This window comes from Stegastes partitus, unplaced genomic scaffold (genome assembly GCF_000690725.1).
Source record: "Stegastes partitus isolate 25-593 unplaced genomic scaffold, Stegastes_partitus-1.0.2 Scaffold281, whole genome shotgun sequence".
Lineage (NCBI taxonomy): Eukaryota > Metazoa > Chordata > Actinopteri > Pomacentridae > Stegastes > Stegastes partitus.
Window position 1 is genome coordinate 128,395 of NW_007578012.1, and position 22,229 is coordinate 150,623.

Sequence of the window (22,229 nt, forward strand, 5' to 3'; positions counted from 1 at the left end):
GATTTAAAAACATGCTGTTTTGAACAGACATTTTATTCTGTGCTGTGTTACTGTGTGTTGTTGTTGTTGTAACCTGACAAGAGGCTGCAGTCGTCCTCATATGCTCTCGTTATAGAAGATAAAACAGCTTCAGTCACTGAAATAAGCTGAAACTGACAAAAGTAATAATAAATAAAAATGTAATGAAAATCATGATGTTGTTGAATTGTGGTTCAGGGGACACCTGGACAGGTAACCAGTCTATCACAGGGCTACACTTAGAGACAGACAACCAAGCACACTCACATTCACACCTACGGACTATTTAGAATCACCAATTAACCTCAACATGTTTCTGGACGGGCTGCAGGGTGGTGCAGTTGGTAGCACTGTTGCCTCGCAGCAAGAAGGTTGCCGTCCCGGTGGGGGCACCGGAATCTTCCTGCGTGGAGTCTCCATGTTCTCCCCGTGCAGCGTGGGTTCTCTCCGGGTTCTCCGGCTTCCTCCCACAGTCCAGAAACATGCTGAGGTTAATTGGTGATTGTAAATTGTCCGTAGGTGTGAATGAGAGATAGACTGGTTACCTGTCCAGGTGAACCTGCCTTCACCCTGAGTCAGCTGGGATAGACTCCAGCCCCCCACGACCCTAGTGAGGATTAAGGAGTAGAGATGATGGATGGATGTTTCTGGACTGTGGGAGGAAGTCAGAGAACCCGGAGAGAACCCACGCTGCATGGGGAGAACATGGAGACTCCACACAGGAAGTCTTTGTGTTTGTTGTCGACGTGCTGCTGTGCCTCTGTGACATTCATCTTGTGTTTACTTTCAGGGTAAACAGTCAAAGTGCTCTCCGCCTGTTGTTACTTTGCCAAATCATCAGGTTCTGAGGCGTAATCCATCGGACAGCCTGCGATCGCATGTGATGTAAAAAGTGAAAAGTCCCGGTCAATACTTTCCGACAGGCTGTTCCAAATAAAGAAATCAATACAGCGCAGCTAGAGAGCAGGAGGAGGAGCCACTTTGACTGAAAGTGTGTTTTATCAGACCGTCGGGTCATTTAGTGCCACTGATGCAGAGGTTTGATGTTTCAGGTGTTAAAAACTGAGCTCAGTGGACATGAAGTTCTTCTAGAGGCCCTGTGACCTCTGAACCTGCATGATGAGCACTGTGGAGATACCAGCCGGGCTGAGGGAGCTGCTGCAGGGCTACACGGTGGAGGTGCTGCGTCGCAGGCCTCCCAACCTGGTGGAATTTGCTGTGCAGCATTTCACACAGATTCTGGAGAGCCAAAGGAACGACCAGCGAGCCAAGAAACGCAGCAACAGGCCTGCACGCAAAGGAGTCACTTTTGAAACCAAGTCAGACAACAAGTCCAACAAAGACGATGAAGAGGAGCAGGAGGAGGAGGAGGAAGAGGACACTGTCAGTGAGTATTTTCACATCACACCAGAGCCGTGACAGAGAAGTAAGATGAGCTTCCTCGTGCTCTGTTTTAACCAGTGTAACATCCTGACCTCCGTCTGTCTGCAGAGTCCACCACCGGGAAATACAACCGCAGAGTCTCAGGTCAGCACCTGGAGCAGGATGTGTGTGATGAATGTGAATTCATGTGGGCTGCAGGGTTTTAAATCTGTTTGTCCGGCTGCAGTTTGTGCAGAGGCGTACAACCCCGACGACGATGAGGACGATGACACAGAGCCTCGGGTCGTTCATCCCAAAACAGACGAGCAGCGGCGCCGGCTCCAGGACGCATGCAGAGATATTCTACTGTTTAAAACACTGGACCCGGTACAGAAGGACAAAAAAAAAGCATCACAGCTCTTTGCTTTTATTATCATTTCACTGCTTAACTGTTTGTAAAGATTTTCCAGTGTCTCCTCCGTTCAGAAGGTTAAAGGTCAGAATACATTTCTGATCCGCTGCTGTACTGAAACAAACTTCTAGAAAACTTCACGTCTGCTGCAGCCGGCAGCTCAGGGCCTAGTGTTTGAGTGTTTTTTCATGTCTGTCATTGAAATGTGCTGTACGATGTCCTCCAGGAGCAGTTCTCTGAGGTTTTGGACGCCATGTTCGAGGTGTTGGTCAAACCTCAGGAGCACATCATAGACCAAGGAGACGACGGAGACAACTTCTACGTGATAGAGAAGTCAGTGAGACGTTCCGCTCTGCTTTCCTTACAAAACCAGGCAGCATCCGACTCACGGTGACCCTCCTCTCCTCTCTGTGTCCCATCAGAGGTGTGTACGACATTCTCGTGCAGAAGGACGGAGCGAGCATTTGTGTCGGAAAGTACGACAACAAGGGCAGCTTCGGAGAGCTGGCCCTCATGTACAACACGCCGCGAGCTGCCACCATCGTCGCCACGCAGGACGGCGCCTTGTGGGGCCTGGTGAGTCCTGGGATGGTCCACTGCATCACGCATCAATGAAACGTGACGCAGTCGTCGAAACTGAAATTCTTTGGTTGCTTTCAGGATCGAGCCACGTTCCACAGACTGATTGTGAAAAACAACGCCAAGAAGAGGAGGATGTACGAGGCCTTCATCGAGTGTGTTCCTCTGCTGAAGTCTCTCGAGGTTTGAACCTGCATGCACACAAACACCTTTTACTTTATCAGGTTTGTCAGCAGTTCATGAGCAGTTTGCCTCATCCTGATTCACTTCAGCTCTCAGAGAGGATGAAGATTGTGGACATTTTGGGAGCCCGAGCGTACAAAGATGGAGATCGACTTATAACACAGGTACAGCGTTTAGGATGCCTCATCTTTGTTTTTAATTAGGAGAGCAGTTGGATTTAACCTCCTTGCTGCTGCTGCGTGTCCTTGCAGGGTGAGAAGGCCGACTGTTTCTTCATTGTGGAATCAGGAGAGGTGAAGATTATGATCAAAAGCAAAGTAAGTGCAGTTTCATAACCAAACCTACAGTTAGTCTGTCTGTTCGTTGATTAAACCCCCAAAAAATCCTCTCAAATGATCCCTTTACTCTTTGAAATGGCTCAGATGTGACTCTTAAAAGTAATTTTTCACTGTTTGATGGATGGATTTGGTTGTTACCTGGATGCCGGTGTAACCTTTTCATCTTAATGCGTATTTCTGCTGCACAAAATGCCCGACGGGTTTCTTTGTTTGTGCTGCAGACGAAGGCGGGTCAGCAGGACAACACAGAGGTGGAGGTGGCTCGATGCTCCAGAGGGCAGTACTTTGGAGAGCTGGCGCTGGTCACCAACAAGCCTCGGGCAGCGTCGGTCTACGCCGTGGGAGACACCAAGTGTTTAGGTACAGCTGATGTTTGTTTCAGTGGAGGAGGAGGAGGGAGGATGCAGGAGGCGGCTGTTAGATAAGCTTCAGTCAAGAGGAGAAGCAGCTGAGCAAATGTTAGAAAAGTCAAAACTCAATTTATGTTCAGTGATGCTCAATGTGAGCAACATGTGAACAGCAGAGTTGGAGGCTCGGTATTGTTTGAAAGTTTTTGGTGCCGATAGCTGAGCTGCAGCATCGAGACCAAAACAAGACCACAAAGGGTTTTTTTTTCATTAAACACAAGACAAACAAATGTTTTGCTGAAATAAAATAGTCAAAATTCAGCAACAACACAACAAGTATTACATCAAGGAAAAAGTAAGATAAGAATCAAACGGACTCTCGGTGTAGATTCTGGTCCTTCCTTTTCCCTTCAGTAGGACTGCGTTGCTAACAATGAGCCCACGGCTACAGCTCACCTGTTATTTAGATTTTCCCCAATTCATGCTTCAGCAAACTCCTCAAGGTAGTTTCAGAAACTCAGGCAGAATATTACAGGATTTAAAACAGCATGGCTCAGGTGTTTCATAAAAAAATATCAGGAACAAAGAGTGAAGATAGAATTAGCAAGTGGGACAAGCCAAGATGTAGGAAACATGTAGGAGTTTTCTGTGCATCCTTTCATGCTGTGTATTGTAAGTTTATAGAAGCATAAAGTATGGATACATTTTTGTTTAATTATCTGTGTATGGATATGCATGGGCTGCAAGGTGGCGCAGTTGGTTCGCACTGTTGCCTTGCAGCAAGAAGGTTGCCGGTTTGCTTCCCGGTGGCGAGCCCCCCTGAGACCCTAGTGAGGATTAAATGGTGTATAGATAATGGATGGATGGATGGATGTGCATATGACATGTACATATGATTTCTCTTTTCTGGGTTTTCACCAGAAGATTTTGTGCGTTTATTTTTCTTTTTCCTTCCATACCACCATGTTTTGTTTTGTTTTTTATTCTGCATTATGTTAAATTAAGGGCTGTAAGGTGGCTCGGTGGTTAGCACTGTTGCCTCGCAGCTTGAAGGTCGCTGGTTCGTGTCCCTGTGAGGACACCCGGGATCTTTCTACATGGAGTCTCCATGTTCTCCCCGTGCAGCGTGGGTTCTCTCCGGGTTCTCCGGCTTCCTCCCACACAGTCCAAAAACATGTTGAGGTTAATTGGTGATTCTAAATTGTCTGTAGGTGTGAATGTGAGTGTGCTTGGTTGTCTGTCTCTAAGTGTAGCCCTGTGATAGACTGGCGACCTGTCCAGGGTGTCCCCTGCCTTCACCCCGAGTCAGTTGGGATAGACTCCAGCCCCCCATAATGGATGGATGGATGTTAAAAAAATCAATTATAATATTTTGTGTCGAGGCAGCGTGAACCACATTCCCTAAAGCGGCTGCTCCTCTTATGAACGAGCTGGAATCACACAAGGAACCCGACACTGTGTGAAGCTGACGAGAGGTTAAAGGTGACACTTTAAAGGCCTGTTGACTTCTTGTGATTTCCCATCTTAGTCAGCCTGACGAGTGTGTCGGTGTGAAGCTCTGTCATTCACACGTCAACCACTCTTCGAATTAAAGAAGCTTCTTTATACGATTTCATTCCTTTTTTCTAGAAGATGTAGATTTAATCTGTTCAACAGGAAACTAAAATGTTGTCCTTTTCTTGCAGTCATTGACATCCGGGCCTTTGAGCGTCTGCTGGGACCCTGCATGGACATCATGAAGAGGAACATCTCCCAGTATGAGGACCAGCTGGTGGCGCTGTTTGGCTCCAGTGATGATTTGAAACATTAGGTCACGACGCTATAAAGCAGTAAAATCACACATAGTGCGAGTGCATGCAACAGTTATCTTCTCCCTTGAGATGAAGCTAAGATATGTCCCACTTGTATACGTCAGGTTAGATGAGCCGATCCTTGTACAACTCTGCACCGAGGTAAAGATGTTCTCAGTTGTGTTTCATCGGTTACGACCGCAACGTTTCCCCCAAATCTCCAGCCAACAGAGGGATGTGCTGAACTAAAGCTCAGGGATGAAATAAGCCCATTAAATGACAGATGCAGCATAAACAACCCAACATACACTATCTTAACCCTCTGAACCCCAAAACCTGCCGGTGGGTTTGTCAAATTATTAACTTACTTTATTCTACCAGCCTCATTTAAAAAATTGCAGCCCTAAAATCATTTGCACCACGTCTTGTAAAACCTAAAAATTCTGCACTCTTCGGTGAAACTGAGAAGCCGTGAGTCACTCGGCCGTGACCGACAGTCATGCAACAAAAATTCAGAGAGCTTTGGCCTGAAGCGCAGACTGGGTTTACACAGAGGAGACGAGTGTGGAGACAAATCAGAGAAATTAAGAGGAAAATAAAACATGAGCATAAAAACAAACGCATCACGGCGTAAGAGCAGTTTACAGAAGCTGCTGCTGAAATCTCTTTCTAAGGTTGTGTTCAGTGTCAGAAACAGCTAGTTTGTGAAGATGTAGTTAAAATATCGGCACAAAAATCTGAACTGCAGGCTGATGTTTTTCTCTCGACTTCTAGCCGTGGCTGTGATGTTCCCACAGAGCTGCAGGACTTTAGATTGAAGTTAAAAAAAATGAGCTCAACGAGTCAACAGCGACGACTAATGTGATGTGAGCTCAAAAAAAAAAGAAGAAAAAGAACATTCAGACAAACTGCGTGGGGTTCAGAGGGTTAACAAACACTAATTGATGATGTCATTTTAAAAAAAAACTTATTAGAACCAATATGTTTCTATGTAGGTCTTTAACAGGACATTTCAATAAGTCACATCAGGGAAAAGCCACGGTAAGCTCATGGCATATCTGGGGCACCTGAATAAAACCAACATCTGTGTGTTTGGTACAAGTTAAACCAGCGATCTCCAGCTCTGGTCCTCGTGAGCTACCGTCCTGCAGGTTTAGATGTTTCCGTACAGCAACACACCTGACTCACATTAATGGTCACAAACAGACTTGTGTAGAACTTGACAACAAGCTGCTGGAGATCCATTCATGTGAGTCAGGTGTGTTGCAGAAACGTCTAAAACCTGCAGGACAGCAGCTCACGAGGACCAGAGATCCCTGAAAGCAGGAGTATAAAAGTACGACTGGTCAAATGTTTAAACTAAAGCTGTTGATCTCATAATTGAGCTCTTATAAGAACACAGTACTGACCATATGATCAGATACAACTACAGCACACTGTCACACTTATGCAACACTAAATTATAGAAAAATGTTTTTGCAGTTGTTGTGCACATAAACACGATCCATGTAGTTCATGTACTAGTAAATCCTGTCTTGTTTATTTAGTGATACAGGTTGCTATTTGTACTCAGCTAAGGATCTAACAAACCCTTCTTTTGTTTAAATCTTCATTGTATGACATGAAATATAACCCTTGTTTTAATTAACAGAAGTCACACCTTCTGAAGCACCAAAGTGAGTGAAGTCATGATCAAGCTGAGCTCACTGAGACATCTTACCAAAAAAACACATTCAAAATAAAGAATTACCTGAAAGGCTCATGTTTTCTGGAGTTTTATTTGAGTTACAAAATATGAAGTGCCATCAGCAGACTCCAAACACAGGAGTCTGCCAACCTTCTTGTGTTACAAGTATTTACACCCAAAAATTAAGGATCCATCTAAATTTCCACACTTTGAATTCTGGTGTGTCCCAGAGTTCACGTCTCTGTCGGGTTGTCCAAGTTCCATTGACGTTTAAATATTTAAAATATTTACAAAGTCCTGTATTCAAAAACTCCCAAATTATACTGTAGCTTGTTCAATGCAAAGGCAGGCGCCAGAGGTGTAACTGCTTCAGTAGTGTGAGAAAAAAGAGCAGAGCTGGTGGAATTAAAGGAGCTGTTAAACGAATGTGGTCCTCGACAGGGTCTCCATAGTCTTACAGGTTAACTGTTCCTCCTCTACAGAAAGCCTGGACGAGGAAGTCTGTACAGAATTATTTAAAATTACACAATGAAATGTCCTGTAAGCCGCTGCGGTACAACAGCTTCTATGATCCTCACTTGTGAGGAAATCAATATGACAATCAATGAAACGACAGATGAAAGAAGCAGGCCACCCAGATGGTCACTAATTCAGATTTCTTTTTTTTTTTTTTTCTTCAGAGCATCTCTGAACATTAAAATAAAACTCCAATAAATAGAAATACAGCAGAGAAATGGTCAAGTAAGACTCATTCTGGTTTGGTCCATCCCTGAGTTCTTTTGAGAAGGACAAATATACCAGACAGGAGTGACAAAGAAAAAAAAAAAAAAAAAAAGGCTGATGGAAAAAAAAAAGCAAAAAGAGTTGATAGGGTAAATCCTACACATTCCCATTGTGTCCAGGAAAAAACTAATTTCATATTCCTCTGGTTTCCTGAGGCGCATCAGCGAGAACATCCATGGATGGGACGGTTCCCAGCAGTGAAGGTTACACAGAGGTGATGACAATCATGAGGTGTGGTGAGATGCTGGAGATCCTGTTGAGGAGGTCGGGGGCGAGCTGGGATAGGTGGCTCTCCGAAAACTCGCACGGTGGGAAAATCTGTAGCACATAGGCAGGCTGGAAAAACAACAACCAACATCAGTTACACGCATGGAGGGACGTGTCTGTGCAACGCAAAGTAGCAGCAAAGTAGTAGTTTCAACGACAGGAAAGTGAAAAGGGACGACGAGGAAAGTAAAAGCCACGAGCCTCTAGTCCATGAAATCAACTTTATGTTCCAAAATATACATTATTATTAAATCCTCATCTCCAAGCGGCTTGCCAGCGAAACACTGACCAGCGGCGGCTAAAGACCCGAGCTACATGAGCCAAAGTTCTACATATACAGTGTCGTGTTTCCAAGTTTTGTTTTTTTTTAGATGATGCATTTCTTGTGACTGCAATGAATAATGGAGTTTGATGCTTTAGAATCATAAACTATTAAAACATTTTTTAAATTTTTTTTTAAAATCTTTAAACAAAACTAGCATTCATGGGGCTAAAACTGTAAAAGCGTTTTTGTCAGATTTTTAGTTTCTAACAGTCTCACATCAGCAAAATTAACCAAGTCTAAGCTTAAAACCGTGATATTTTATTGAAATCACTACATTTGAGGCCACGGTGAGTAAAAACGTGACAGGAGTTGAATGACTACTCCACACAGTGAAGGGCCAAACAGAGGCTGAATGCTAATGAAAGCATTTTTAAAACCAGTGCTTTGAGAATAAATAACATCCACATTCTTATACTCTACCACGTGAACCAGCCAAACATCAGCGCTTTCTCTTTCAGTGTAAATGTGTTCGGTTCTGGTGCGTGAATAAGCCTAAAGATCCCTCAACGAGCTGCATCAGTTGATGGAATTTTTATCAAAACAAATCATGAACGCCTTCGAGCGTCAAGTCTCACCTGATTGGAACCTGGGTTGGGGATGTTGATGATACCAGCAGCCAACTTTGCCTGCAAGTAGTTAATAAACGCTGCCTTAAGAGCTTGGGTTTGGTTCAGGACGTCGTCTTGATCTCGCCCACATGGCAGAGCAAGAAGAAGGCAGTAGTCGCTGTCTCCCTGCGGAGAGAAAAAGGTAAACGATGTTAGAAGTTCTGAATTTAATCAAACAGTTAATGACTCAGCAGGATTGACACATACCGTCATTCTTCTGGCTACGCTTTCCAGCTGCGACGCCTCCAGTCTCATTCTCTGCACAATCCTCAGCAGCGCGCCTCCTTCTTGTAGAGGCAGAGATCGATGAGCCAAAGCTTTGTTGCCGCAGACGAAATGCAACTGGACTGCAGCCGTGTCGTTCTTCAGCGCCAGCAGGCCTTGCCACACAATGGGGTATTTCTGTTCAAATATGTGACAAAATAAAAGACGAGTGAGTCAGACAAAGCCAGCTCTCATTTAAACCAGCAACCCTGAACGCATCCTGAACTGTGGCCAGTTTTGTCTTACCGTGAGCAACTGCACCATATTAACAGGCTGCGTCATCTTGCCGTCTGGTTTTGTCTGGAGGTCTGCACCCTGCGTAGTCAACAAAACAGTGCACTGTGTCACAAGCAGAGTCAGGAAGACACCAACAGACACCGGCTAGTACACGCTACGGAAAGTCTGGGAGGTGCACCTAGCTAAAAACTAATTCTACAAGCAAGCAACGACTCCTACCTTTATGAAGGCTTTAAGGTTCAGTTTTTGTTGAATGTTGTCAATTAGTATTAATTAAATAGGACTCAAGTCAGTGACATTAATTGAATGGACATAATGTGATACAATCTTCATAAATGCGGGTTTACTGTGTGTGTGTGTGTGTGTGTGTGTGTGTGTGTGTGTGTGTGTGTTCAAGGCAAACTCACCATAGTTGTCGTGACATGTCCAACAGGTGTCGTCTCTGGTATCTGAGAATGGATGCCTCTTGGGTTGGAGTACATCCCTGAGTACTCCTGAAACGAGCCACTAGGTCCTGGTGGCATCAGCCCAACTCTCTGGGGAGACGCCATTGCTGGCCCAGATTGCCTGATTCCCATCATTCCATCCTTAGCAAGAGGAGAGTGTGGCCTCTTGGCTTCTAATGACTTTGTTAGATCCTTCTCAGACACACCTTTAGGCAGAACATGTGCTCTTGGAGACAAGGACGGGGGAAGAGTCTCTTGAATGTGTCCTGAATGAGGGTCTGTGGTGGAACGCTCCCCCTGTTGGTGCATGAGCACACGCATGTCTCTCTGTGCCATGTACGTTTCCAACTGGACACTACCTCGCAAAGGCCCGCGAGGATCTGACTGCAGAGTCTCCAGTTTTAGTTGGGCAGCAGATGGTCTTCCTGTCTGGTGGAAGTGTCTGGATTCTTCCTGTTCCCCCTCATGACCCCTCAAAGAACCAGGGTTTACCTTGAGAACCTTGTCTCTGCCAACAGCCTGGGGTGATGTCGGCCGTGGCTGCATGGGACCAGACCACGGAGAGGCAAGAGAGTCACCATGAATCCCGTAGCTCATCACAGAGAGAGGTGGAGTATTGACCCGTACATCTCCTTGGACAAGATGCCCCACTTGAAGTGACTGCGTGACACAATGAGGAGACATCCGTCCCAAGCCTCCAGGCACACTGTGAGGCGGCATGATAACTGACTGCTCTGGATGATGCACACCAGTTATAAACTGTTGCATGGCAGGAAGGCCAGTGGATAACATCACTTGAATGCCCTTGGGTGATGAGGAGCCTATGGGTGAGGACACTTTTGTAAATGGAGAGTGTGGGTGGCCTGATTTGCGTGGGGATCTTGGCTCCTGTTTGACCGCACTGAGATGCGAAGGAGGTCTGTCACCAGGTGCCGTAACAAAACCTACATGGTTTCCAGGTGGAGAGGGCAAATGAGGGCTTATTGCTGGACTTACAGCAGAGGTCCAAGGTGGTTTAGTTCCATCTGTACCATGAGGATCAGCGCTGTCGATTTTCTTTTGATGTTTTAATGGCATGTAGTCTTGATGGTAACTCATTACTTGCTGGTTGCCCTGCGTGAGACGCTTCACTACACCTTGAGGTCCAGATTGGTAAGTAGAATCCATTTTTTCCATTCCAGCACTCTCTTGTTTAATAGTTGACAGAGCTGACTGCGGTTTCCCAGGATGCCCGTGATCAGTCTGCAATGAAGGCCCCTTCTGAAGTCCGGACTGAGAGTGACCATACATTTCCTGTTTAATCTGGGGCATGGACACTAGCTGCTGAGATTCCATATCACCTGCTGTTGCCTGTGGGATTTGACTTATCTTTGCACTAATCCTCTGAGGTCCCTCTGTTTTCTGGCCAGAGTGACTCAACACGACCACTCCTTCAGATGTGTTTACTCTCAGACCTAAGCAGGATCCAGTACCCAGAGTGGGGCTCTCAACAATGAAGCGTGTCCCACTTCCCCCCTCGTCACCAACAGACGGCCCGTGGTATGAGCCACTATCATCTTTGCTGGGCCTGTAGGTTGGTTTGGGTAGAGCCATGTCCACACAGGGATTTCCAATGTTCATGTTCACTTTGTCCTCCTGCTCAGGAGGGTTGCAAACACAGCTGATAACAGAGGTCGGTGTGGATGCAATAACAGAGATAACAGACTTTGTCTCGGGAGACGTCAGTGAGGCTGGAGGTCGAACAATAGGCGGAGCTGGATGAGCTGGCATTTTACTATCAGGGAGTGGCGACCTATTTGGCACAACAGCTGTGAGCTGAGCATTAGTTTCAGATGGGTTCTGATCTCGAAGGTTGGGCAGATTACTGGGAACAGAACTACTTCCTGGCAGAGAAATAGTTTTGTGTTTCATAAGAATCTGTCTCAAGTCACTTGTGCCATGATCAATATCCATGTTTTCAGAGTCTGAGGGCAAAGGCTGGTTTTCCTTGGCTGCTAACGGCATGACAGGTGTAGAGGAAATGCCTGCATCTTTAGACTGGTGGCACCAATCTGGTGGAGAAACCGGAATTCTACTTGTTGGAACGGGTCTGATATTCGGCCTGTTAGCTAGCGGGGACAGAGAAGGGGAGATGCACTCAGGTGGCAACTGTTGAGGTTTTGGGCAAATTGGACTCTTAGACTGAGGGTAAACAGATTTGGGATGTTGAATCTGTTCTTCAGACGATGACTCTGACACTGCGTTTACGTCTGCGGCCTTTACAGCTGAAAGCTCCGGTTCTGGCTTCCAAGCAGTGGGAGTAATAACTGCAGCAGTTGCTGCTGATGGAGGCGTCTCAGACACAATCTTTACATCAGGAGCTGTCAGTTCCTCACTCACTGAATGTCCATCTTTTAAATCCTCCTTTAAATCTTTTCTCACTTGCTTTTGGGCTTTAGGACGTTTAGGTGTTTTTGGTCTTCCCCTCATACCCTTCTTATGTGTGTTTGGTAAGGCTGGTTCCTCCTGTACAGCAGACGTATTTGTGTCAGGTTCTTCCTCCTTCACAGGCTGAATGAAGTCTGGCATCTCAGGTTCTGAACCGATCTCTGCGGCCAGAGGAGGTGCTGGGGTTAAGGGCACGCTCGCATCCTCTGCTGTGATTGAGTCAATGGCAGCCATGAGTTCTGTTTCACTTGCAGGATTGGTAGGTTTTTCTTCCTCTGGGTCACTTTTCACATCTGCATGTGGAACAGGTGGTGTTGGTGGTTCTGCTGGAAAAGTCGGATCTGTAAGTTTGGCAATGTTCTCTACAGCCTGTTCCAATTCCAACTCCTGTGAAATTAAGCTTTTTGGTGTTTCCAAAGCAGAATTTTCCTTCTCTTCATTGTTGGAGCCTCCTTTGTTAACGTTAGTGCACTTTGAGACATGATCACTGTGGTCACCAGGTCTTAACTTTTTTGATGAATCTTCTTGATTCCCGATCTCTTCATCACCCAACTGAAGGAAATCTTTCACCTCAGTGACATTCAGTTTGATTTTGAGGTTCTTAAGGACAGGAGACTTGGGAGTCCTCGTTGACTTGGTTTTTCCTCTAACAATCCTGTCTTTTTCCAAGGTTGTTTTTTCCTCCAAGACCAGGGAATCCGTCTCTTTCCCATTTGATTTCCCGTCACTAGCTTTCTCCTGGAGCACATCTTTCTCTTTTCCTTGTTCTGTGCCTTGTTTGTCCTTCTCCTCTTTCTTTTGGTCAGTTTTAATCAATGGATCTTTACAGGAAGTTGATGAATCTTGCAAAGCCAAGGCATCTTCATCTGCAAAATCCATTTCCTGATCGTCGTCATCAGCTGCCTCAGTTTTGTCCCCCTTCCTAGTTGATGCAGATGCTACAGCTGTGGACACCTGATTTGATGGACCCTTTGTGGCGTGAGGAGACGTTTTCCCTTTTGACAGTCTTGGAATTCGATCACCACTTTCTGATTCATTTGAATCCGTGTCTTTATTGTCCATTTTAGATTTGTCTACTTTAGCGTTGGAACTCTCCTCACCTTGTCTGCGATTCTTTGGAGGACGTCCCCGTTTAGCTACAGGAGTCGGAGCAGGTGGATCCTGCTCGGCATTTTGCTGTGTTGCATCTTTGTCTGTACCTCGCTTTCGAGCAGAACGTGGTGACTCTGTAATTTCCTTTCCAGAGCGAACTGGTGCGTCATCTTCAACAGGGGTGGCATAGACAGACTTAACATTTCTTCGCCGAGCTCTGCCTAACGATATGCTCTGCTCCGACATGTCAGGATCTGATCCATGAATGGGAGACTTTGCTGTGGACTTTGATTCAGATCTCGGAGACGAGCCACGTTTCAGCTTCTCTTTGTCGATGCGCTCACTTTTGCGGGTAGCTGGTTTCTCAGAACCAGAGGCAGACACTGCTGGAACCGGAGCAACTTGAACAGGGAACTGTTTACACTTTTTGTTTTTAATTTCTTTTGTTTTATTCTCTTTCTGGGATAAGACTGGTTCATCATTTGTGTCATTGTCACTGGGCATCTGCACTTTACTAACCACAAGTTTCTTCTCCCCTTCGGGTTCTGCCTCTTCTTTATAAGCTGAAATCGCTTTGAAGGCATCCACCTGCTCTACAAAACTGGGCAGTATCTGACTGCTGACTTCAGGCCCTGATGGCTGTGTTGTCTCAGAGTCCAGCTCTGGCTCTGAACTGCTAACAAATTCATCGTGAGAATCCCGCCGGCCTGGCTGTTCTGTAACTGGAGGTTTTACATCCTCAGAAACAGTATCTGCCTTCCTTTCAGATGGAGAAAGTTTACATCTATTTACTGGATAGGTAGGTTCAGATGCTGCTACAGGTGCAGGTTCAGGTTCTGATGCCGTCTCGGTTGGTGGGTGGTAAATGGGCACAATATGTTCAATTTCTTTTACCTCTTCCTTTACAAAAGCCACCGGGGGATTTGGATCAGGGGCTGCATTTAGTGGAACACATTTCTCTTCTGATGGAGAGAAGTCCTTGACCACAGGCTGGGGGACAGGATTAGGTGTGAGTCGGGGTTCAGGAATCAGTTCTTCAGCAGGACTGATGGGTTTGATTTCTGGCTCCATGATAGATTCTGCGGTTTCAGGTAACTGTACAACTTGCTGCTCTTGAACAGGGGCTTTTTCCACTTTAGTTTCATCTGTGAGCACTGCGTCTCCCTTGGCCTCTGGCGGCTGCTGAGCTTTGTTCTTCTGCTGCTGGAGTCGTGTCAGTTCCAAAAAACGACTGTGGAAGAGGACAACCGGCCCCGAGTCCAGTTCACCGTCTACTGACCCTTGCTGAGCAGGTTGCTGGTTATGCTCAGGTTCTTCATGTTTGCGTTCCAAGTGTTGAAGTCGTCTAGAGTCCAGCTCAAAGACAGGGCTGTGAAGGAAGCGGGAGGCAAACAGTTCCCTTCGTTCCGGTTCCTCGGGCTTCGGCTCCTCTTTCCTGTCATCCAGTTTGTCTTCAGATCCGCTTTTCTTTTTCTTTTTCATGTACCAGGAAGGCGTAGGTCGTGGTGTTGCTTCTACTTTTTCAGTGTCTTTTCTGTTGCGGAAACTTGCAAAATGAGAATCGTAATCTAAAAATGACCAGTTATCTTCTCTGGAGGATGAGAGAGATTTTGCCCGCTCAAGCAGAGCCTTTGTGTCAGGTGTGATGGTCTGGTCCTGTGCAAAGGAGTAGAATTTGTTCCTTTCCAGATGTGCTAGCTTGGGGTCTGAAAACCTGTCGACCCTTGGCCTTTCAGAAAAAGGCATGGATGTGGAGGGCACGGGAGAGACGGGTTTGTTCTCTCTGTCCTCTTCAGAGTCAGATCGTACTTCCCCAGGTTCCAAGTCAGGCCACATTCCATATTCCAAACGCTTGCGATTGTGAATGTTCTTACTTAGACTTCTAGAAAAGTTCAGGTCAGGCAACAAGTCTTGTTTAACTCTGATCTCCCATCTCTTCTGCTGCTCCTCTTCCACACTGAGCAAAGGCGTGTTTGTCTTGTTCAGCTGTGCGTTAGGTGGCTTTTTGACCAACAGCTCCAGATCTGGGTGAATTTTTTCATCATTTCTACTCAACTCTTTGTGAGGAGCATCCGCAAAATCCTCATCTGCATGGTGGGAGAAGTGCTGATGTCCTGGAGAGGAGGTGTTGTTCCAGTCAGGATCCTCACTTTTTTGTCTAAAGCTCCTGTAGACACGCTCTCTCTTAATCCCCGGGTCTGTGTCAAACTGGTCGAGTTTCTTTAACTTGTGAGATGGAAAATTATCTGTGACGTCCTCAGGTGGCTTACCAACTTCATGCACAAGACTGCGATGCTCCAAGTCCTCCATTTCACTTCCTTGGGGACTTCCTGGTTTGTCAAGTTTGTCGGACTCACGCTGCTGTTGCTGCTGATGCAAACGTCTGTTTTGCTCCATCTGCTTTCGGTAACTCTGAGAGAGGTCAATGTCAACATGGTCTTCCTTGTTCTTGGCACTTTTGTTAGGTTCAGTATTCTGACCAAATTTGAAAGCAGCATGGTGGTCTTGATCTCTTGCGCTGCTTTGATCTGTGATGCTCTCTTGTGAAAATCGTCTGGACGAAGCGTGCCCTGGGTGTCGTTTTGACTCCAGCGGGTCCAAAGATCCCTCAGATTTTTCTCTTTGTCCTCTAATGTCCTCTTGACCATCCTTTTGAGTGCCACTTTTATCAGTTTTGAGTCTTGAATCTCTCCGCTGGGATTCTTTGTGTTTCTCGAGGTCTGATTCTTTCAAATATGTAGCACTGACACCAAAGTCAGAAGACTGCGTACCATCCTCCTCGTCATGTCTGCCTCTCTTCTGACGAACAGTCCTTCCACCAGAATCTGCAAAGCGCCTTTTTCTCGCGGCGAGGCGATCTGAATCCACCGATGAATCTTTCCCCTCATTTCCAGCCTCTGACTTCAGATGTTTCTTGAGTCGGTTTCTCCCATCCAAGTCCGAAGCATCACCTTTACTCATTTCAGATCTTTCGCTCTTCACAGAATCCTGATGAGAAGTTGGCAATGGATTTCCAGTAAGAGTATCGACGTCTCCCTTACATTTCTGTCTCTCGTGCACATCTTGGTCTGATCCCCTCCCTCTTCCAGACCCTCCATCAAAACCAGTTTCAATCTCTGTTTCAGGTAGTGGGTTGGATGGGGACAGCCCCTTTGCTTTCCTTGACTTGATCTTTTCAGCTTTGTCTTTGTCACCTTTCTCTTTCCGTTTCGCCCGCTTGACTTTCTCAGCCCCTGCCACGCGATCCGGCTGACTGCTCTTCTCACTCTTCGCGGCGTGTTCTAGCAGGGTCTTTTCAGATTTGTCAAAATGTGGCGGCGACACTGAGCTCACGCTACCACTTCTCTCGGAGGACTGGCTGTAAACCCGTCGCTCTGAGTCTCTGGGAGCACGGTCAGACGGTGAAGGCGATACCGTGGGTGTGATAGGTCGCCTCGGGTGGGAAGGGCTCCATCTGCTACGATCGGCCTCGAAACGTTCTCGCTCTCTTTCTCGCTCCCTTTGAATGTATGTGTATTTTCTTATGTCTTGTTCAAAGGGGTCTCTGTAGTCCCGGTAGTCTCTCGGGTCTTCATGATAGCGTGGGTCAAAGTGATCCCCCTGATAATGTTCCAATTCGGGAAAGCGCTCTCTGCTGCGTGCAGCATAGTCTCTTCGAGCATCCTCTGGATACAGACCAGGGGTTCGGATATTCTCATAGTAAGCCCTTTCTGCTGTGAATTCATGATATGGAGGTCTGCGATCCTCTCTGTAGAGTGAATGGAGACAACAGTACAGAGTTTCGTAACTAATCTGTCATTTTCCCACTCAGAGAAAGTCATACTTGGCAACAGAAGTGTGACTCCAAACACTACCACGTTACATCAGACATATGTTGTCAGGGTTTCATGATTTTTAAACTACAAAAAGAAAAAAACTGCATGCAATTAACAAAATGGGGAATTTACCGTCGTTCAGGAGGAATTTCATAGAAGTCTCTAATGTCTTGACCAGATGCCTGCATAGATCGGTAGAACGCCATCTGACTCTCCTGACTAGCAAAGTCCACCTATCACAGACAAACAAACAAACATACAAATTAAATAATCACACATAAACACATACATAGAATATCTTACTAATCAAGCCAGTAATTTATATCTCACCTTTATTTTATTGCCACCAATCTTCCAGCCTTTGGTCTCCCTCACAGCGGCCTGAGCAAAATCTGTGTTGTTGTACAAGATGAGGGCCATCCCTTTCAATCTATCAAACACAACCTAAAAACAGACAACATTTCATTTAAAGTTCTGGAAAAAAAAACAAAAAAAACCACTAAAAACCAAAAGCAGCAAATTTAAGAGAGAAAAAAATGAGAACACCTTACCTTAACTACGTGTCCGTGGCGGCAGAAATGCCGTGTGAGGTACTGCTCTGTAATATTGGTTGCCAAACCATCAAGCCAAACGCACGTTGTGGGCATACTCTTCCCAAAACCGAGCTTCAAGGAGAAAGAGAGCAACATGCTTATTATACGCACAGAGTGCTGCACATTGGATGGAAAACATACACAGAGCAGAAATGTAGCATTTGTTTACGGTAAAAACACTACCTTTAGTCTGTTGCTCCCCAGATACTCTCCATCCATCTTCTTGATGGCCTTGCAAACACTGGCAATATCAGAATACTGGACAAAAGCATACTGGGGAACTCCATTTACTTTCTTGATGTCAATGTCCTTGAGGAGAAAAGACAGCAATTAGAGAATGGTAGGTGTAAAACATGCAAACTGACTTGTACAGCATATGGTCAAACGTTAGCTTACCACAATTTCACCAAAGCGCTGGAAAATGTCCAGGAGCTGTTGATAGCTGGTGGTCTTCTCAAGGTTTCCTATAAACAGTGTCCTTGTGGCCTTTGGGTGGAACTCATCGATCCTCCCGTCCAAGGGCCTGAACTCATTTTCACTCTCCGTTTCTGAGGGACGGAGGAGGTTCATTTAAATCATTAACACTAGTGGTGTGCTACTCAACTACAGCTGCCCTTACAGAGTACACACTGTTTCATGCAGATTACATGTAACTGAGACATACTATGTCATAGTCACAATAATCCACCTTCAAGTTTCCCTGTTGCAGTCTGTACTGCGAAATGAGCTGTCATCTGTCTGTACAGTCTCAGCATCTCAAGCTTGTTTCTACTTGACACCGTGACATGACTGTATAAAGAAGTGTGGGTCAGAAACGCATGCTGGCTTGCATATTGCAATATCCAACCAGATGTAGTGGAGCATCCTCGGATCTTTGGCATATTAAATACGACACACTGTGTATATGGACATATTAAATATTCTTCTGGCATACTAAATAGCATGGTAATATGGATACTGGAAGACACAAATAAGTTCTCATAATATGCACCAGTGAGGTATTTATCACACTGTTGTGTTTGTCATCACTTACCAGGTCCATTCCAGGCAGTGACTTCAATAAGCATGCCAAAAAACAGCTTTCCTTTGGAGACACTAAGGGCCTTCTCTTGATCTTCTTGCTGTCTGAAGAAGACCAAACCGTAGCGGTCCTCTGACGCTCCATGGATCTGCACTGAGGTCACTTTTCCATGTTTCTTGAATTCATGGAAGAGTCCATCCTTTAAACTTGTGTCTGCGGAGGGAAGTGGATGAGTTATTAGTCTGCTGCTGAATCAACTGAAAACACATTTTCCAACGAAATAATAATCAGAATCAAAATATTGTTTTTGGTACAGTTCATTCCGATCTAAACCTATGGTTGGGGGAGGATGACTTTTTGTTTTTTTTCCTCTCACATCCTTTTACTTTCCACACTAAACCAGACTCAACTCCTGTAACAGTGGCACTGATGTGACTGTCAAGCAAAAACGATGCACTGATTCTGTATTGTGGGTGATTAATTGTGAAGGAAGGCGATGAAGTAGCTTTGCTTTTAAAGAAGGCAATTAGGCCTATTTGAAATAGCTGCGAGCTTTTAATGGGAGGCTACAGAATTTAGGATTGTGGCCTGGGCGCCTTTGGTATGATCACAGGAGTATGCTGGCAGGAGCACAACTATGGAAATATTAGAAGCAGTGTGACCTGTATACCAGTGGGCTCACATCCAAAATTAATGGCCACAAGACACGACACAGCGAAGCATATGGTGTATATAAAGAAGCTGCTGTGACAAAAAATAAGAAAAAAAAAAAAATCGCACAAGTGAATAAATATTTTTAAAGTACAGTTTCAATCTCACTTTGGTGCTTGAAAATATTACACAGATTATTTAGCAGTACTGAAAAACGACAGAGTAAAATGTCACTGAAACTGTGCATATTAATCACTCCAGCTCAAATAAAAACACTAACGGGAACAATAGATTAGTTTACGATCCCTTAGCATGTAAAAAACATGTCAAGTACATGATTTTGGACAGCAATTTAAAAAGACTTTAGTGGCACAGGACTGGAGATTCCTGTTGTCAACAATGTGCCGTTTAAATTACAACGGCAGCGATCATGGTAATCAATTACTATCGTCACGGTGTTCTCAGGCAAACACTTTAGTCCATGAAAGGTCACCTGATTACAGTAAGCTCCTTGTGTTCCAACAGAAGAAAACAAAAGGTTTATGGTCACTGATTGGGCACAAGCTAAATTGTTTTTTTTTTACATCATATGCGGCGCGTTTTGATCCATTTTTTAACCCAGTTCAGGCAAAACTAATCTCATGGACGACATGATGTAATCCAGCCCTTTCAGGACGTGACTAATGAGTCTGAAGTGGCTGTTCAACGTAAAAACTGACCTGTTGAGCGCACTGGTAAGTTCTGCACTTTAATTCCAAAGCTCCTACGTGGCTCTTCAGAATCGAGCCCCATGGAGGACTGAGGAGGTGCGTGTGCTGCGGATGACTGAACAGAACGCGCCCGAGATCTATCGCTTGAGCTGCTGTTTGAATCACTGTCATTAACAAAAACAAAAAAAACACACAAACGCTGTGAGTCAGTTGAAGTATTTAGAAATAAACCAGCAATGATGATGATGTGTTCTTGGACAGAATGTATTTATCCGGTCAAATCGGACAAACTTGAACAAAACAAATGCCACACCTGCCGCTGCCCGTGCTGCTGGTGCTGCTGACAGAATCGGAGCTTGAAGATCTACTGCGGGATCGAGATCTGGGGCCTCTCCCGGGGGACAAAGGGGCTCTTTTAGGGGAATGAGGAGTTTTGGGGGTTTGCCCTGTGGTCCGTTGTGGGGAAGGGTGCCTTGACTGTGAGGAATGAGACGATCGACTCCGACGGTGATGATAGGTTCTATCAACACGCCGTCCTCTGTCATCCCTGTACAGGTCACGTCGTGTAGAATTAGTAAGAGTGAAAGGGTCTCGAATTCTAGAGTCAAAATGTGGGTCTGACGCCTCAAAGCTTCCCCCAATGGCACTGCTCCCTGGGCCAGCGGCAGCAAACACAGAGCGATCACGGTAATAGTCAGCGTTGTAGTGGCGCTGTCTGTCGAAAGTGCCACTCCGCTCATGGTGTCCATATGGGCTGTGATCGTATGCACGCTCACGGCTTTCTGAACTACTGCGAATTAAGAACAGAGGGAAAGAAAAGAGTTATTATGGTTCTAAACAAAACAGGCACGTCTGGCTTTAAAATGCACTCTAGTGAAAACTGGCAAGTCCAGCGTAGACACAGTTGAGGGCAGGCCAGATAAAATGTGGTTTCCATTTCAGTAGCTTGACATGGCTATAAAGAGCAGCGCCTGCACTCTTAATGTCACGATCTTGACATGCTTGCCTTCGCAGAATCCACGCCTCTGTCGCTTGTCAATTTTTGATTTGTTGCCTTCAAAGCCAAACATTTGCCTCTTCTTTGGCGTTGCTGTTTGCCAACGCTAACATCTGTTGTGCTCTAAAACTTCTTTTGTTTTTTAAGTTTCACTGAAAAGAATCAGAGGTTTTAGGAAATCAGCTCTCATTGTAAAAATAACACCACATTTTACACACTTTTAAAAATAAGCTGAACGATTTGACTGTAAAGATAGACTGAACACTGTCTGTAAAAACTAAAAACCAACCACTTTGGTTTTTCTTTGGTGCCACTTCAAAATTCAAACTGAAAGAAATATAAAAAGTCAGTTGTCTAATTTTATTTTGTTTTTTTAAAGCAACAGGACTTACTGACAAATAGCTTTTTTTTTTTTTTTAAATCATGTAAATGCACACACAGTCACAGGACACAAAGCTGTCCAAAGACTTTTAGTAACTTTTCTGTCAAAAACAAATAAATAAATACTGGGCACTTTAGTTTCCTCGGGGTATTCAGGGGAACTGATTTCAAGGGCTGACTGAATGTGAATTTCTGCTGGTAAAATAATGAATCTCAAGTGGACAATTCTTCTACCGAGGACCTCTGCGGTACTGAAATTAAAAATGCCATGCAGGGTTTAGATCAATATGTTTAATGTGTGAATAATATTTTGCAGTATGTGATGCTGGAGAAAAGGCACTTGCATTAAGACATATAGATGACAAATAAAACATTTATATAACACACACACACACACTCGTATTCTTTTTCTCTCTCTTGCATCAAAATTAACCAATTTCCCTAAAAGCAGTGCAAGACTAATATTAAACAAAGCACTAATGAAGGTTAGAGAAAGAAAATATGCAGAGGGCAGAGCAATACCAACCTTTTTTTAGCAAAGAAGTTACCGAAACTAATCCAAATAAAATCTAGGTGGTCAGAATGGAAGAGCCCGAATGAAAAACCAAGGGGGGGAAAAATCAACTGATCTAATTAAGCAAAAACGGTTCTCTTGAATTGTACTGCACGTTATCTTCAAATAGTGAGCACCAGGCCAGTAGATAGTTGATGTATAATCCACAGTTAGGCTACTTAATTCTCTTCACTGGATGGAAAAAAGGAAAAAAAAACAAAAACCAAAACAACCACAGAAATGGACCTCTTTATGGATTTCAGCACATGTGGGGGGGAAAAAAAAAACATAGGAACATAAAATCTCAATAAATAAATATGATTTAAAAAAAAAAAAAAAAAAA

The 22,229-nt window shown here is 44.9% G+C and overlaps 2 protein-coding genes across 3 annotated transcripts in view; one reads left to right on the forward strand and one right to left on the reverse strand.

Annotated features, from left to right (window-relative positions):
• Positions 1-1,137: 1,137 nt before the first annotated feature.
• Positions 1,138-5,049, forward strand: prkar2ab (protein kinase, cAMP-dependent, regulatory, type II, alpha, B). The gene is made up of 10 exons (XM_008282675.1): positions 1,138-1,401; positions 1,512-1,545; positions 1,628-1,767; positions 2,019-2,125; positions 2,215-2,368; positions 2,453-2,554; positions 2,644-2,718; positions 2,806-2,871; positions 3,114-3,252; positions 4,925-5,049. Exons 1-10 carry the CDS (start codon positions 1,138-1,140, stop codon positions 5,047-5,049), a joined length of 1,206 nt encoding a protein of 401 aa, XP_008280897.1.
• Positions 5,050-6,788: 1,739 nt separating this feature from the next.
• The window catches only part of LOC103357917 (msx2-interacting protein), an 18,606-nt gene continuing 3,165 nt past the window's right edge, over positions 6,789-22,229 (reverse strand). Inside the window, exons 3-15 of one of the 2 annotated variants that reach the window (XM_008282677.1) lie at positions 20,269-20,742; positions 19,965-20,119; positions 18,607-18,807; positions 17,970-18,121; positions 17,757-17,882; positions 17,532-17,645; positions 17,311-17,424; positions 17,113-17,213; positions 9,608-16,913; positions 9,210-9,278; positions 8,907-9,101; positions 8,667-8,825; positions 6,789-7,835 (exon numbers count right to left, since the gene is read on the reverse strand). In XM_008282677.1, the coding sequence (XP_008280899.1) occupies positions 7,704-7,835; positions 8,667-8,825; positions 8,907-9,101; positions 9,210-9,278; positions 9,608-16,913; positions 17,113-17,213; positions 17,311-17,424; positions 17,532-17,645; positions 17,757-17,882; positions 17,970-18,121; positions 18,607-18,807; positions 19,965-20,119; positions 20,269-20,742 (9,298 nt within the window). In that variant the 3' untranslated portion in view covers positions 6,789-7,703. Of the gene's footprint in view, positions 7,836-8,666; positions 8,826-8,906; positions 9,102-9,209; positions 9,279-9,607; positions 16,914-17,112; positions 17,214-17,310; positions 17,425-17,531; positions 17,646-17,756; positions 17,883-17,969; positions 18,122-18,606; positions 18,808-19,964; positions 20,120-20,268; positions 20,746-22,229 lie in introns of both variants that reach the window. The other variant, XM_008282676.1, reaches the window with a different exon arrangement.

What these genes read in the sequence shown, in the direction of transcription:
- prkar2ab (XM_008282675.1), top strand. Translation starts at nt 1,138, where the DNA reads ATGAGCACTGTGGAGATACCAGCCGGGCTGAGGGAGCTGCTGCAGGGC. An exon ending in TGTTTAAAACACTGGACCCG is followed by an intron (nt 1,768 to 2,018) that starts GTACAGAAGGAC and finishes GATGTCCTCCAG; the next exon opens with GAGCAGTTCTCTGAGGTTTT. An exon ending in CTCTGCTGAAGTCTCTCGAG is followed by an intron (nt 2,555 to 2,643) that starts GTTTGAACCTGC and finishes GATTCACTTCAG; the next exon opens with CTCTCAGAGAGGATGAAGAT.